The following is a 12329-nucleotide window of genomic DNA, read 5'->3' as shown; positions in this document are numbered from 1 at the left end:
GCACTTTGTATTTTGTTTCATTTGGACTATACGTATGTTCGTAAAGTAATTAATTATCTATAAAGCGCTTTGAGATGTTTGGTTTCATGGACTGCGCTCAACAATCATTTTATTATTATTATTATATTATTATTATTATTATTATTATTATTATTATTATTATTATTATTATTATTATTATTATTATTATCATTATTATTATTATTATTATTATTATTATTTATTATTATTATTATATTATTGTTATTTAATTATTATTATTACATATTATTATTTATTATTATTATTATTATTATTATTTATTATTATTTATTATTATTATTATTATTATTATTATTATTAATATTAATATTAATATTATATTATTATTATTATTATTATTATTATTATTATTATTATTATTATATATTATTATATATTATTATTATTATTATTAATATTAATTATTATTATTATTATTATTATTATTTTATTATTATTAATTATTATTATTATTATTAACCATGTTTATAATTATATTTTTTATTATTAGACATTATTATTAATACTAAATCAATCCCATAACTGAGTTCGGTTATCAGACCTGCTAGTTTGTGTCCCTAGAGATCTATGACAATTTCATATAATAATTGTTTGAATTTTTCTACGTCCAGTACAACATTTCCTCTTAGCATTCCTTGTTTTTCGGGGGTCCCGATAGCTCAGTCAGTACAGCATTCGCTCCATACGTAACCTGACCGTGACCGATCCCGGGTGAAGTAGAGATGTTTTGTCTGAACCCTTCTCCACCCAGCTGTAATTGAGTAGCTGGGTCTGATGGATCTGGCGGAATGTACTCTGCGATTGACTACTATCTTATCCAAAGGGTAGCTAGCAATTGCTATTGTCCGTTTCACGATATAGAAACTGAGAAAAAAATTCCGGCTCCATGGGCCTAACGGTTCTAAACAACTTTTTGTTTATTCCTTGTTTTGCGGTCATACTGTGAAATCAGTTCCATTAGTACAATATTATAGAGAATACTCACGTTTGAAGCTCTCTAAACATTGCCATGCAGACCGTCAGAAGTCCCATCGCCAAGGCGCTTCGAAACAGTGTCGACGTCATAGTGTTGGCGTGAAGAGCCTGAAATGTTTGAGAATGAAATCAAGTTATTCAATGTACAGCACTCTATATTATAATGATTAAAAATGCCGGGTTTGGTTTGTATTTTTTCGGTTCGTTTGGCTTGTTGTGTTTTATTGTGGGTTTTTTTTTTGTTCTTTTTTTTTTTTTTGGGGGGGGGGGGGGGGGGGTGTTTTGTTCTTTTGTTTTTTTTTGTTTTTTTTTTGGATTTTTTTGTTTGTTTGTTTGTTTTCTTTTCTTTTCAATTGGGGGGGGGGGGGGGGGGTGAGGGTAGATGTTGGGGTACTAATTTTTATGAAGAAGAAAGAAAGAATGAAAGAAAAAAAGAAAGAAAGAAAGAAAGCAGAGACAGGAGGAAAAAGAAGATGAAGAAGAAGAAGAAGAAGAAGAAGAAGAAGAAGAAGAAGAAGAAGAAGAAGAAGAAGAAGAAGAAGAAGAAGAAGAAGAAGAAGAAGAAGAAGAAGAAGAAAGAAGAAGAAGAAGAAGAAGAAGAAGAAGAAGAAGAAGAAGAGAAGAAGAAGAAGAAAAGAAGAAGAAGAAGAAGAAGAAAGAAGAAGAAGAAGAAGAAGAAGAAGAAGAAGAAGAAGAAGAAGAAGAAGAAGAAGAAGAAGAAGAAGAAAGAAGAAGAAGAAGAAGAAGAAGAAGAAGAAGAAGAAAGAAGAAGAAGAAGAAGAAGAAGAAGAAGAAGAAGAAGAAGAAGAAGAAGAAGAAGAAGAAGAAGAAGAAAAGAAGAAGAAGAAGAAGAAGAAGAAAGAAGAAGAAGAAGAAGAAGAAGAAGAAAGAAGAAGAAGAAGAGAAGAAGAAGAAGAAGAAGAGAAGAAGAAGAAGAAGAAGAAGAAGAAGAAGAAGAAGAAGAAGAAGAAGAAGAAGAAGAAGAAGAAGAAGAAGAAGAAGAGAAGAAGAAGAAGAAAGAAGAAGAAGAAGAAGAAGAAGAAGAAGAAGAGAGAAGAAGAAGAAGAAGAAGAAGAAAAGAAGAAGAAGAAGAAGAAGGAAGAAGAAAGAGAGAAGAAGAAGAAGAAGAAGAAGAAGAAGAAGAAGAAGAAGAAGAAGAAGAAGAAGAAGAAGAAGAAGAAGAAGAAGAGAGAAGAAGAAAAGAAGAAGAAAAGAAGAAGAAGAAGAGAGAGGGAGAATTGAAGAAGGAAGAAGTTGAAAGAGAATAAAAAGAAAGGAGGAAACACAATTCTAAGGATTATTAAGTGTTGACTTCAATGGTGTTTTTTATAATCATATTTTGTTTAATGTTTATAAATAGAAAGCATATACTCGATTCTCAATTTCTCTCTAATATCATACCAATGATAAGACAGCTGGGCTTGTTTTGTTTTGCTTTGTTTTGTTTTTCTATGTAAAGACTTTTTTACATTTACACATCTTATAAATTGTGCACGTTTTAAGTAAATAACAAATATCTAGCCCTGTCATACTATGCTGAAAGGGATCTTTGTACCTCCCTAACCACCCCTATAATTATATACCTTTTGTGCCACTGTGATATGTCAACTGTCCCCCCCCCCCCCCCCTTTCGTTTACATTGGTATTATAGGGTGTATTATATCTATATTATTATATTGCCGTGACTAACACTATGCAATTTTCTTTTCTTATTATTATCCACTCAAATAAATTCGTACGTCCTTCTTCCCTTTGTTATTCATCATCATCATTATCTTCTTCTTCATTTACTTCAACAACAACAACTACTCCTTCTTCTTCTTCTTCTTCTTCTTCTTCTTCTTCTTCTTCTTCTTCTTCTTCTTCTTCTATTACTACTACTACTACTACTACTACTACTACTACTACTACTACTACTACTACTACTACTACTACTACTACTACTACTACTACTACTACTACTACTACTACTACCACCACCACCACTACTACTACTACTACTACTACTACTACTACTACTACTACTACTACTACTACTACTACTTCTACAACTACTACTACTACTACTACTACTACTACTACTACTACAACAACAACTTCTACTGTTATTGCTATTACAGCTATTAATACTACTTCAAGAGCTAGAAGAGGTTGATTCAGTTATCTTTAAAGGAGAAAAAGAAGAATAGAGAGAGAAAAGGAAGAATGGGGAAGAAGAAGAAGGAGAGGAGGAGGAGGAGGAGGAAAAAGAAGAAGAAGAATAGTGCTTTGAGAACGCTTAGTGGATAATGCGCTATATAAGAAAAAAATTCAAAAAGCTCAAAGAAGAAGGAGGAAGAGGAGGAGGAGACCACTTTTCGCATATCTTTATCATCAATAATACTGATTATATTTATATATTATTATAATATAATGATGATCAGCCTACCTGACTTGGTAAGATTTTTAAAGTTATACACATTCATCACTCAAATGATCATTCTAGCAGCTACTGCCCCTTTTACACATTTTATACATTTAACCCATTAACCAGTTAACTGCCGTATTCTGGAAAAACATGTAGATCTATCTTAAAAAATTGGCGAGAAAAATCGTCCTTCAAATATTGATTGATTTGTATGCCCTTCATCTTGGCAAAAACTCCCAAACCTGGGACTTCGAGGAAAACCCAAATAGTTAAGAACCCAGTGTTGTAATTAAAAATAGATACTCTAAAACCGACGTAAATAATGTTGTACATTACAACGATGTGAAATAAAGCCGACGTGCACAGATTTGCAGGTCTGATAACCCAATTCATTATGGGCTCATTGTTATAATGGAAATCTCAAAAAAATGACGCAAAATATTGTCCATTAGATACAACGATGTCAAACTAGGTCCATAATTGCTTTCGGATATCCTGGACTCATTGTTGAATTTTGTCTAATGGAAAGACTCTCAAACTATTGTCCATCAATGAGATATTTTTTATATAGCGCGATAACCACTCAAAGTCTTCAAGCGCTTTACAGGGGATCCCTGACCAACAGCAACACTAACGCAAAATATTGTCCAATATAAAATCAAGCCCATAATTGCTTTCGGTTATCATCAACGTTGTAATGGAAATACTCTGACACTAACGCATGATATTGTCCATTACAACAGTGTTAAAATACGAATAAAGGCCATAATTGCGAAACAAGGATGCGACTCCGGGCATCCAGTGGAGCCACAGTCGCATCGCTTTTCACTGATATCTTGTTGAAAACGGTAAGTCATGATTTCGGGCCTGCATTAAACTCGTATCCGGCATGCAAGAGGTCAAGCGATGCCCTAAGCATTTTGCCTAAAACAAATGAAGAGTGGTTTTCCAAAACTCCCTAACTCTGTCTTTTCCCATTTTGAGAAATTGAGGATTGTTTCCCTTAAAATTTCTCATTCGGTCTATTATATTTTATCATATTTAAACTTCAAATCAACACAAGTCTAGGGCAATTCTTGTGCCATTCGATGCTTAAAATAAAATTTACGTTTCAATTTATCTCATGGATGGAAAATCTCAAAAATTAGAAAAATCGACTTAACGAGTTTTGGAAAACCAGCCTTCAAATATTGACTCGGCCTTGCACCATTCAAACATCAATCTTCTTTTTCACAATTTTTTTTTCTGACAAACCTGTGTGATCGTACACTTAGAAAACCCTTTTTTTACATTTTTACATCTTTAACTTGCGGTTTTGTTGTCTCGTAATACCAGTAGATCCTGGGTTTGAATCCCATTCTGAGAGAAGAAAGTTGAGTCCTTGGAATAGGCTCACATACTCTAACATTTCAAAGGCGTAAAATGAATACCTGGCATTTTAACAGCATTGTCTCTATGAAAAAAAATTGTATTGTCTCCTAACAGGCGTCATGTCTCGTCCTACATTTCATGTGTTGCTGCTGTTGGCTGGGGGGGGGGGGGCATGTAAAAAGCGCATTTAGCACGTTTAGTGGATATTGCGCTATACAATAAATACAAAAGTTAAGAATTTTTGTCAGGTGGATAGGGTTAAGGGGAGGGGGGGGGGGGGCATTTCAATTGATGGATATATTATGAAGTAAACGTTTTCTGGCCACCATTTTGAAAACGAGTTGTGTGTATGTGTATGTGTGTATATGTGTGTGTTTGTGTGTATGTGTATATGTGTATATGTATGTATGTGTGTATGTATGTTTCTGTGTGTGTGTGTGTGTGTGTTTGTGTGTGTCTGTGTGTGTAAAAATGCAAGGAGATGGGGACACTAGTTCAGTTTGTTAAGAGAGGTCCAGCTTTAAAGGCAAACAAGTTTGTTTTTTTCTATTTCAAATATCCCACACTATGCACGTTATGGGGAGAATACGTGACCCGTCGTCTCAAAACAGTAATATGTCGGGTTGAGCCAGGTGCCAAATATACGTGATTTAAAGTTTAAAGTTCACGGTTTCCATAGCGTGAAACGGACAATAGCAATTGCTTGCTATCATTTGGATAGAACGCTAGTCTAGCGTATATAGAAACCGTGATAAACTCCGGTCCCATGTGGGCCTATTTATGGCGTGGAAGGACTACTAAAAAAACAACTAAAGTTTAAAGCAAGTATTTCACCTAAACGCTTTGCATCAATATAATATCAATACATCGAGCTATTCATCTATAGTATCTATGTATGTATATTATGATCATTATATGCATAGATGATTATGTATTTCCCAAATCTTTAACTATCTATCTATCTATCTATCTATCTATCTATCTATCTATCTGTCTGTCTAGCTATCTATCTGTCTATCTATCTGTCTATCTTAATCGTGTTATGATGGAAATATGGTACAACGAGTGCTCGACATGTTGATAGTAACAATGGAGTAAATTATTCTTACAATATTTACCACGATATTGATGTCTACATTAATGTTTCAGGCCTGTATGACCATCATCAGGACTGTATGGGACATGAGTCGGAGTTGTTGTTGTTGACTGTTGAAGTGATTCCGTAGTAGTAGTAGCAGCAGATTAGTAGTAGTAATAGTAGTAGTAGTAGTAGTAGTAGTAGTAGTAGTAGTAGTAGTAGTAGTAGTAGTAGTAGTAGTAGTAGTAGTAGTAGTAGTAGTGTAGTAGAGTGTAGTAGTGTGTAGTAGTAGTAGTAGTAGTAGTAGTAGTAGTAGTAGTAGTAGTAGTTAGTAGTAGTAGTAGTAGTATGTAGTAGTAGTAGTAGTATAGTAGTAGTAGTAGTAGTAGTAGTAGTAGTAGTAGTAATAGTAGTAGCAGTAGTGGTAGTAGTAGTCGTAGTAGTAGTAGTAGTAGTAGTAGTAGTAGTAGTAGTAGTAGTAGTAGTAGTAGTAGTAGTAGTAGTAGTAGTAGTGGTACATGTAGAAAACTTTCTGAAATACGAAAGGGCAATAAGGGCTTTTATATGGGAACAAATACAAGATAGATCATCAGAAAAATCGCCATGCCTTCACTTACATTTTGAATGAATCTGACCAGTTACCATGATAACGTTTTATGAAACCAAGTGAACAATGGCGTCAAGAAAACAATCTGGCAACTCTGATTCGAACAAATGGAATGATAAAAGCAACAATTATCGATTTCCACCCTTTGTCCATATCGCATAAACAATCTCTCACTTTACGGAATATTTGTTAAAATTATTGATTAATTTTAAATCGAAACTAAGAAAATTGTATGCTCGTTTCTCAAAGTTTCTTCAAACTGTCGGATGACACAGAATCCGAAATAACGGGCTTTGTTGACATTCTTGTGATATGAATTTATGCAGTGACCAAAGTCTCTCTCTCTCTCTCTTTCTCTCTCTCTCTCTCTCTCTCTCTCTCTCTCTCTCTCTCTCTCCCTCCCTCTCTCTCTCTCTCTCTCTCTCTCTCTCTTCTCTCTCTCCTCTCTCTCTCTCTCTTTCTTTCTTTCTTTCTCTCTCTCTCGTGCACACACACATACGCACACACACACATACACACACACACACGCGCGCGCGCGCGCGCTCATACATCCATAAACAAAACATCATCAAGATAGCAATGCCAATGGTATCATCATGAATTATTTAAAATGTACATACAAGAAGAAGGTATTCTAATGTATTATGTATTTGCAATGAATGACACGTGTGTCAGTAACTTAAAACTATAAAAACAATGGTTTTAAAGTCAAGCTACACATCTTTCGGGAAGTCCGTGTAATAAAATCTTTTATATTGTTTTTACTGCGACAATGTGATTCGTTTGTGAATCGTTCAGTTTGACTTTGGAAAAGGATTGGAATCTTGCATAGACAGGTTTAAAGACTTTTCTGTCCTGCTATTTTAAAGAAAAACAAACTTTTTTTTAATTAGCCAGAAAACTCGACCTTCAAAAATAGATGTTCGATATTATATCGAATATAACAAACGTCCTTCGAGAAGGATCATTACTCTTTATTCATATTATTCCTCTCATGGCACTCAGGTGCTCAAAGGAATGCGGTGTTTCTTTTTACGAAACCCGCTAAAACCCATAGTCCCAGGTTCACTTCCTACTGATGTACACTGCCCTAGGCCCCTGGTTCACTCTCCACTACTGCCTACTTCCCATAACTTTGTCGGGTTTCGGCGGGTTTCATAAAAAAAATAACCTCCTCCCATAGTCCCAAGTTCACTCCCCACTGGTGCACACTTCCCTGAGTTCCTGATTCACTCCCAACTACTGTCTACTTCCCATACCCTTGTTGGGTTTCGACGGGTTTCGTAAAAAAAAGAAAAAGAAACACCCAATGAAATGGCTGGCCTTGTAACAGCGGCGTAGTATCTACCAAAAAAGCGCCTAACAGGTTTCATCCTACATGTTAAGTTGTCGGTTTGGCACACCGTGTAAAGCGCTTTGAGTCCAATTAGGAGATATTGAGCAACACATTGAGCTCAACTATTTCATACCAATGAGCGAATCGGGGGAAAAAGGAATTCTGACTTTAACGAAAGTTTGCTGGGTCGTATTATTTCATGTTTTTGAACACTGGGTTCCAAAAAGTGGCCGCGATTCTGAATTGCTTCTGCGGACATACTATGCGTTGCGTTTTTCCTTTTCGCATTAAAAAAAACAAAACAACATCCACACATACATACACACATACACACACTACAAATATTCCCGCACATACAAACATATACACACACTAAGACACACAGAAAATTTTTACTGCAAACGTGACAAAAGTACCCATTTATGGCAAAACAACTCAAGCTAGGTTCGATTGAAGCTATGCTTTTCAGCAAAATATTTACCTGTTCTGCCTAAAACATGAATCGTACCAACACACAAAATGTTGTGTAATCGTTAATGTTTATAGATAGAATGCGCTTGGCCAAGGAGTTCACAACATTGCCATCCGGAAGTATAACGGACCAACACACAAAATGTTGTGTAATCGTTAATGTTTATAGATAGAATGCGCTTGGCCAAGGAGTTCACAACATTGCCATCCGGAAGTATAACGGACCAACACACAAACTCTGTGTAACCATGAACTTTTATAGTCTGGTTAATACAGTTTAGTGAGAACAACTCACAAACGCGGATGGCAAAAACAATAACAAAGGCCTGAGTGACGTCATCTTCGAACTATCTATAGTTTGTCAATTAGAGCGAATTTTCGAAACTGTCATCGCCCGACACTGGCTAAAAAAAAATTCTAAATACAAGGCGATGACCACAGAACAAAGCGAATTTTGAATAGTATTCAATGGTTCAACCAAAAGGATGCTTAGTTTCCCCGAGCACTGCTAACAACAACTAAAATACAAGTCAGGCTATTGATGCTATGCGTTGGGGCAAAATGCTCACAATATCCGCCAGCCGGATATAACGTTCACACAAAACTAGATATAACCTTGAACATTTGTCTCATTGATATAATTTAGTGTATAACCAAAATGACTGTCTAAAAACAATAACAAAGAGCTGAAAGACGTCATTTTCGTTCCTCCTATAATTTTTTTTTTAACTCAAGCTTTTATAAAGTGCAAAATCCAGTAAACATGCTCAAAGCGCTTTACAGAGGGTCTCTGACCAACAGCAACAGATAACATGTTGAACGAGACATGACTTCTGTATGGCGATATTACATTTTTTTCCGAAAGAGACAACGCTGTTAACGGTCAGGTACTCTTTTACACCTGAGGATGGTGAGAGAATTTGAGTAAAGAGCCTTTTCCAAGGACTCAACTATGCGCCGCGCGAGGCTCAATCCCAGGACCTTCCAATCCGAAAAGCGAGTTTCAAATACCACAAGATTTCATAGCCGCACAGACAACACAGCCGCACAGACCACATAGTCGCACAGTCCACATAGCCGCACAGACCACATAGCCGCATAGACCAGATAGCAGCACAGACCACATAGCCGCATAGACCAGATAGCAGCACAGACCACATAGCCGCATAGAACACAAAGCCGCACAGACAATAATACAGCCGCATAGACCACATAGCAGCACAGATAACAGAGCCGAATATTACATTTTATCCGGACAGAGACAACGCTGTTAACGCCCAGGTACTCATTTTACACCCGAGTACGGTGAGAGAATGTGAGTAAAGAGCCTGCTCCAAGGACTCAACTATGCGCCGAGCGAGACTCGAACCCAGGACCTTCCGATCCGAAAGCGAGTGTCATTCCACAAGACCACATAGCCGCACAATAGAGCAGAATGACGTCAACTCCATTCGTCCTTTTAAACTTTAATCGTCCTCTTAAACTTAAATGTTTGCATAGCCTGAAATATTGCATTCTCCACGGAAGAATTACGTTGTTTTGTGTGGTCAGTCATGCATATCTGAATTGCTGCTGTTGCTGCTGCTGGGAATGATCTAAGCTCTGTCGTATTTTGACAAAACACAATTTTTACAAAAAAAGAATGGTCTGGAAACTTTTTATAGATAGTATGCGCTGGCTAAGAAGCTCACAACATTGCCATCCGGAAGTATAACGGACCAACACACAAAACTATGTGGTGTAACCGTGAATGTTTTTAGTCTGGTTGATACAGTTTAATGAGAATTACTCAATAACGCGGATGGCAAAAAGCAATAACAAAGACCTGAGTGATGTCAACTTCATACTATCTATTATTTTCAAATCTAATAGCATATTCCATTAGGATGACTCCAAGTAGTTCTTCAGAGCCATTAGCCGTGAGTTTGTCCCTGTTTCTATAGCGTGAAACGGACATAGCAACTTGTTTGCTACCCTTTGGATACGACGCTAGTCTATTGTCACACTAACGATGATTCACATTTATTTTATTAAAGCTTTATTTTAGTAAGAACTGAGTTCATCTCACTCCAGTTATATTTCGGTAGGCCTAGAAAAACTTTACCTTCTAATATTAGATCATCTTTCCTTTAATAGCCTTCTCTTTGAATTCATTTCAAATTAGTGAATATTTATCGTTCTACCTTCATCTCAATAACCTATGACCTGACGGTCAGACCACTCCACTCCTCATATAATTTATATTTTAAAGATTTTTATCTTGCTATTGGGACTTGGTCAAAACTCCAGAATTCTAATATCAAGACGCCGGATCTTCACCGCTTACCTTTGCCATCACTGTCAGGAGTGTTATTACCGGACGTCAACAAGCTAATCCTCTGCCTGGGAGTAGGACTTCACGAATCTACACTACGTTATCCTCAAGCTCCAGAAGTTATGTAATATTGTCATCCTATCATTTGTAACTCTGTGATCATTATTTACTTATAAAAGAACATTCATCGAATTAAATTTCATCTTTCTATATTTTCATCATCTTAAATCAATTCTTCATTTGTTCTTTATTTTAAAAAGTAACGAGAAAGTAAATTCTGGATGCCTTATTTTTCACATCATTATTTTATGAATGTAGTCGAATTAGCTCTTAAGCACTCAATTTGACCATGATATATATATAGCAAAGTACTCTCCACCAGACCTGACAGACTCGGCTCCCCAATTGAACTAAGGACAAGATACTTTTTTTACTCTTAGCGGAGACAGCGACATATTATAGATAGTATGCGCTTGGCTAAGAAGCTCATAACATTGCCATCCGGAAGTATAACGGACCAACACACAAAACTGTGTGTATCCATGAACGTTTATAGTCGGGTTAATACAGTTCAGTGAGCATTACTCACAAACGCGGATGGCAAAAAAACAATAACAAAGACCTGAATGACGTCATCTTCGAACTATCTATAAGGGATTTCAGTGAGAGCCGATCACTCAACTGGGCGGTCTAAGAACAATAACAATGAGCCGAGTGACGTCATCTTATAGTTATAGTTATAGTTATAGTTATAGTTATAGTTATAGTTATAGTTATAGTTATAAATGTAGTTCCCTTTATTCATCCCTAAAGGGAATTTTTTTTCTTTAGGGTCTATTTCAAAGGAAGACTGGAATAACCCAGGCGTCAACCGCACTACAGCGCCGCAAAGTGAGCAAAGGCTAAGTGACTCTCTCAAGGCCACACAGCGTGCCGGGTAGTCGAACTCGGTACCTTTCGGGTACGAAGCAAAGACTGTACCGCTGAGCCACGCGACCTTTATTTATTCCAATCAAAAGTAAAAGTGATTAATTTGGCCAAAATCAGAAGAAAAAAAATGGTTGTTTTATCAAAGTTCGTAAGTTATCAGGATATGGTATGTTTTCTGGTGTTGTTTGTATTGATGTATGACAGTGCATGAATTCTGTTGTACTCTGTAAAAACGCATTTCTAGAATATCGGCCAGACAATTCGTTCTTCACATATCGATTGATTATATAATGTGACCCTATCTTTTCGAAAACGGTCCAACCTAGGACTTCCTTAAGGACTTCTTTTATGTCTCATTTTTGAGAGTTTTTGACAAGATGCAGGTCCTTTTATTCGATCGATATCTATTGAAGGTCGAGTTTTCTAGCCAAAATGTTATAAATGTGTTTGTTTTGTTTTGTTTTGTTATTTTTGTTTTGTTGTTTTTTCAGCGTACTGCGGTTTTCGTGTGAGGTTTTCATTGAAGTATGACATTGCACATTGATTTTATTCGAATCGATACAGTCATGCATGACATTCCACCCAATGCCTCACAACATTGGAACCTATCGAAAGTTTAATATATTATGTAAACCAATGTCTCGAATTGGTCTTATGTCGGACGGTTTTTGATGTTAAAAGAGTGGATTTATAATTGAAGGGGTATAACATACCGTGTATAAGACAATGCTGGCCTCAAATCGAAGCCGTAGTACGGAAAAGTCGTGATTCTTTTGTTTTATTTTGTTTTCCTGATTT

At 36.1% G+C, this 12329-nt stretch overlaps 1 protein-coding gene across 5 annotated transcripts in view; it reads right to left on the bottom strand.

Annotated features, from left to right (window-relative positions):
• The window catches only part of LOC144970696 (CD109 antigen-like), a 91727-nt gene that overhangs the window by 76013 nt on the left and 3385 nt on the right, over positions 1–12329 (bottom strand). For all 5 annotated transcript variants that reach the window (XM_078910598.1, XM_078910600.1, XM_078910599.1 and 2 more), the window contains exon 2: positions 1028–1125. In XM_078910598.1, the coding sequence (XP_078766724.1) occupies positions 1028–1107 (80 nt within the window). In that variant the 5' untranslated portion in view covers positions 1108–1125. The remainder of the gene's footprint in view (positions 1–1027; positions 1126–12329) is intronic.

The sequence above is a fragment of the Berghia stephanieae genome, chromosome 4 (assembly GCF_034508935.2).
Source record: "Berghia stephanieae isolate SIO BIC M18660-M18661 chromosome 4, UCSD_Bste_1.3, whole genome shotgun sequence".
NCBI lineage: Eukaryota > Metazoa > Mollusca > Gastropoda > Nudibranchia > Aeolidiidae > Berghia > Berghia stephanieae.
This window is presented reverse-complemented; position numbering and strand designations above follow the sequence as displayed.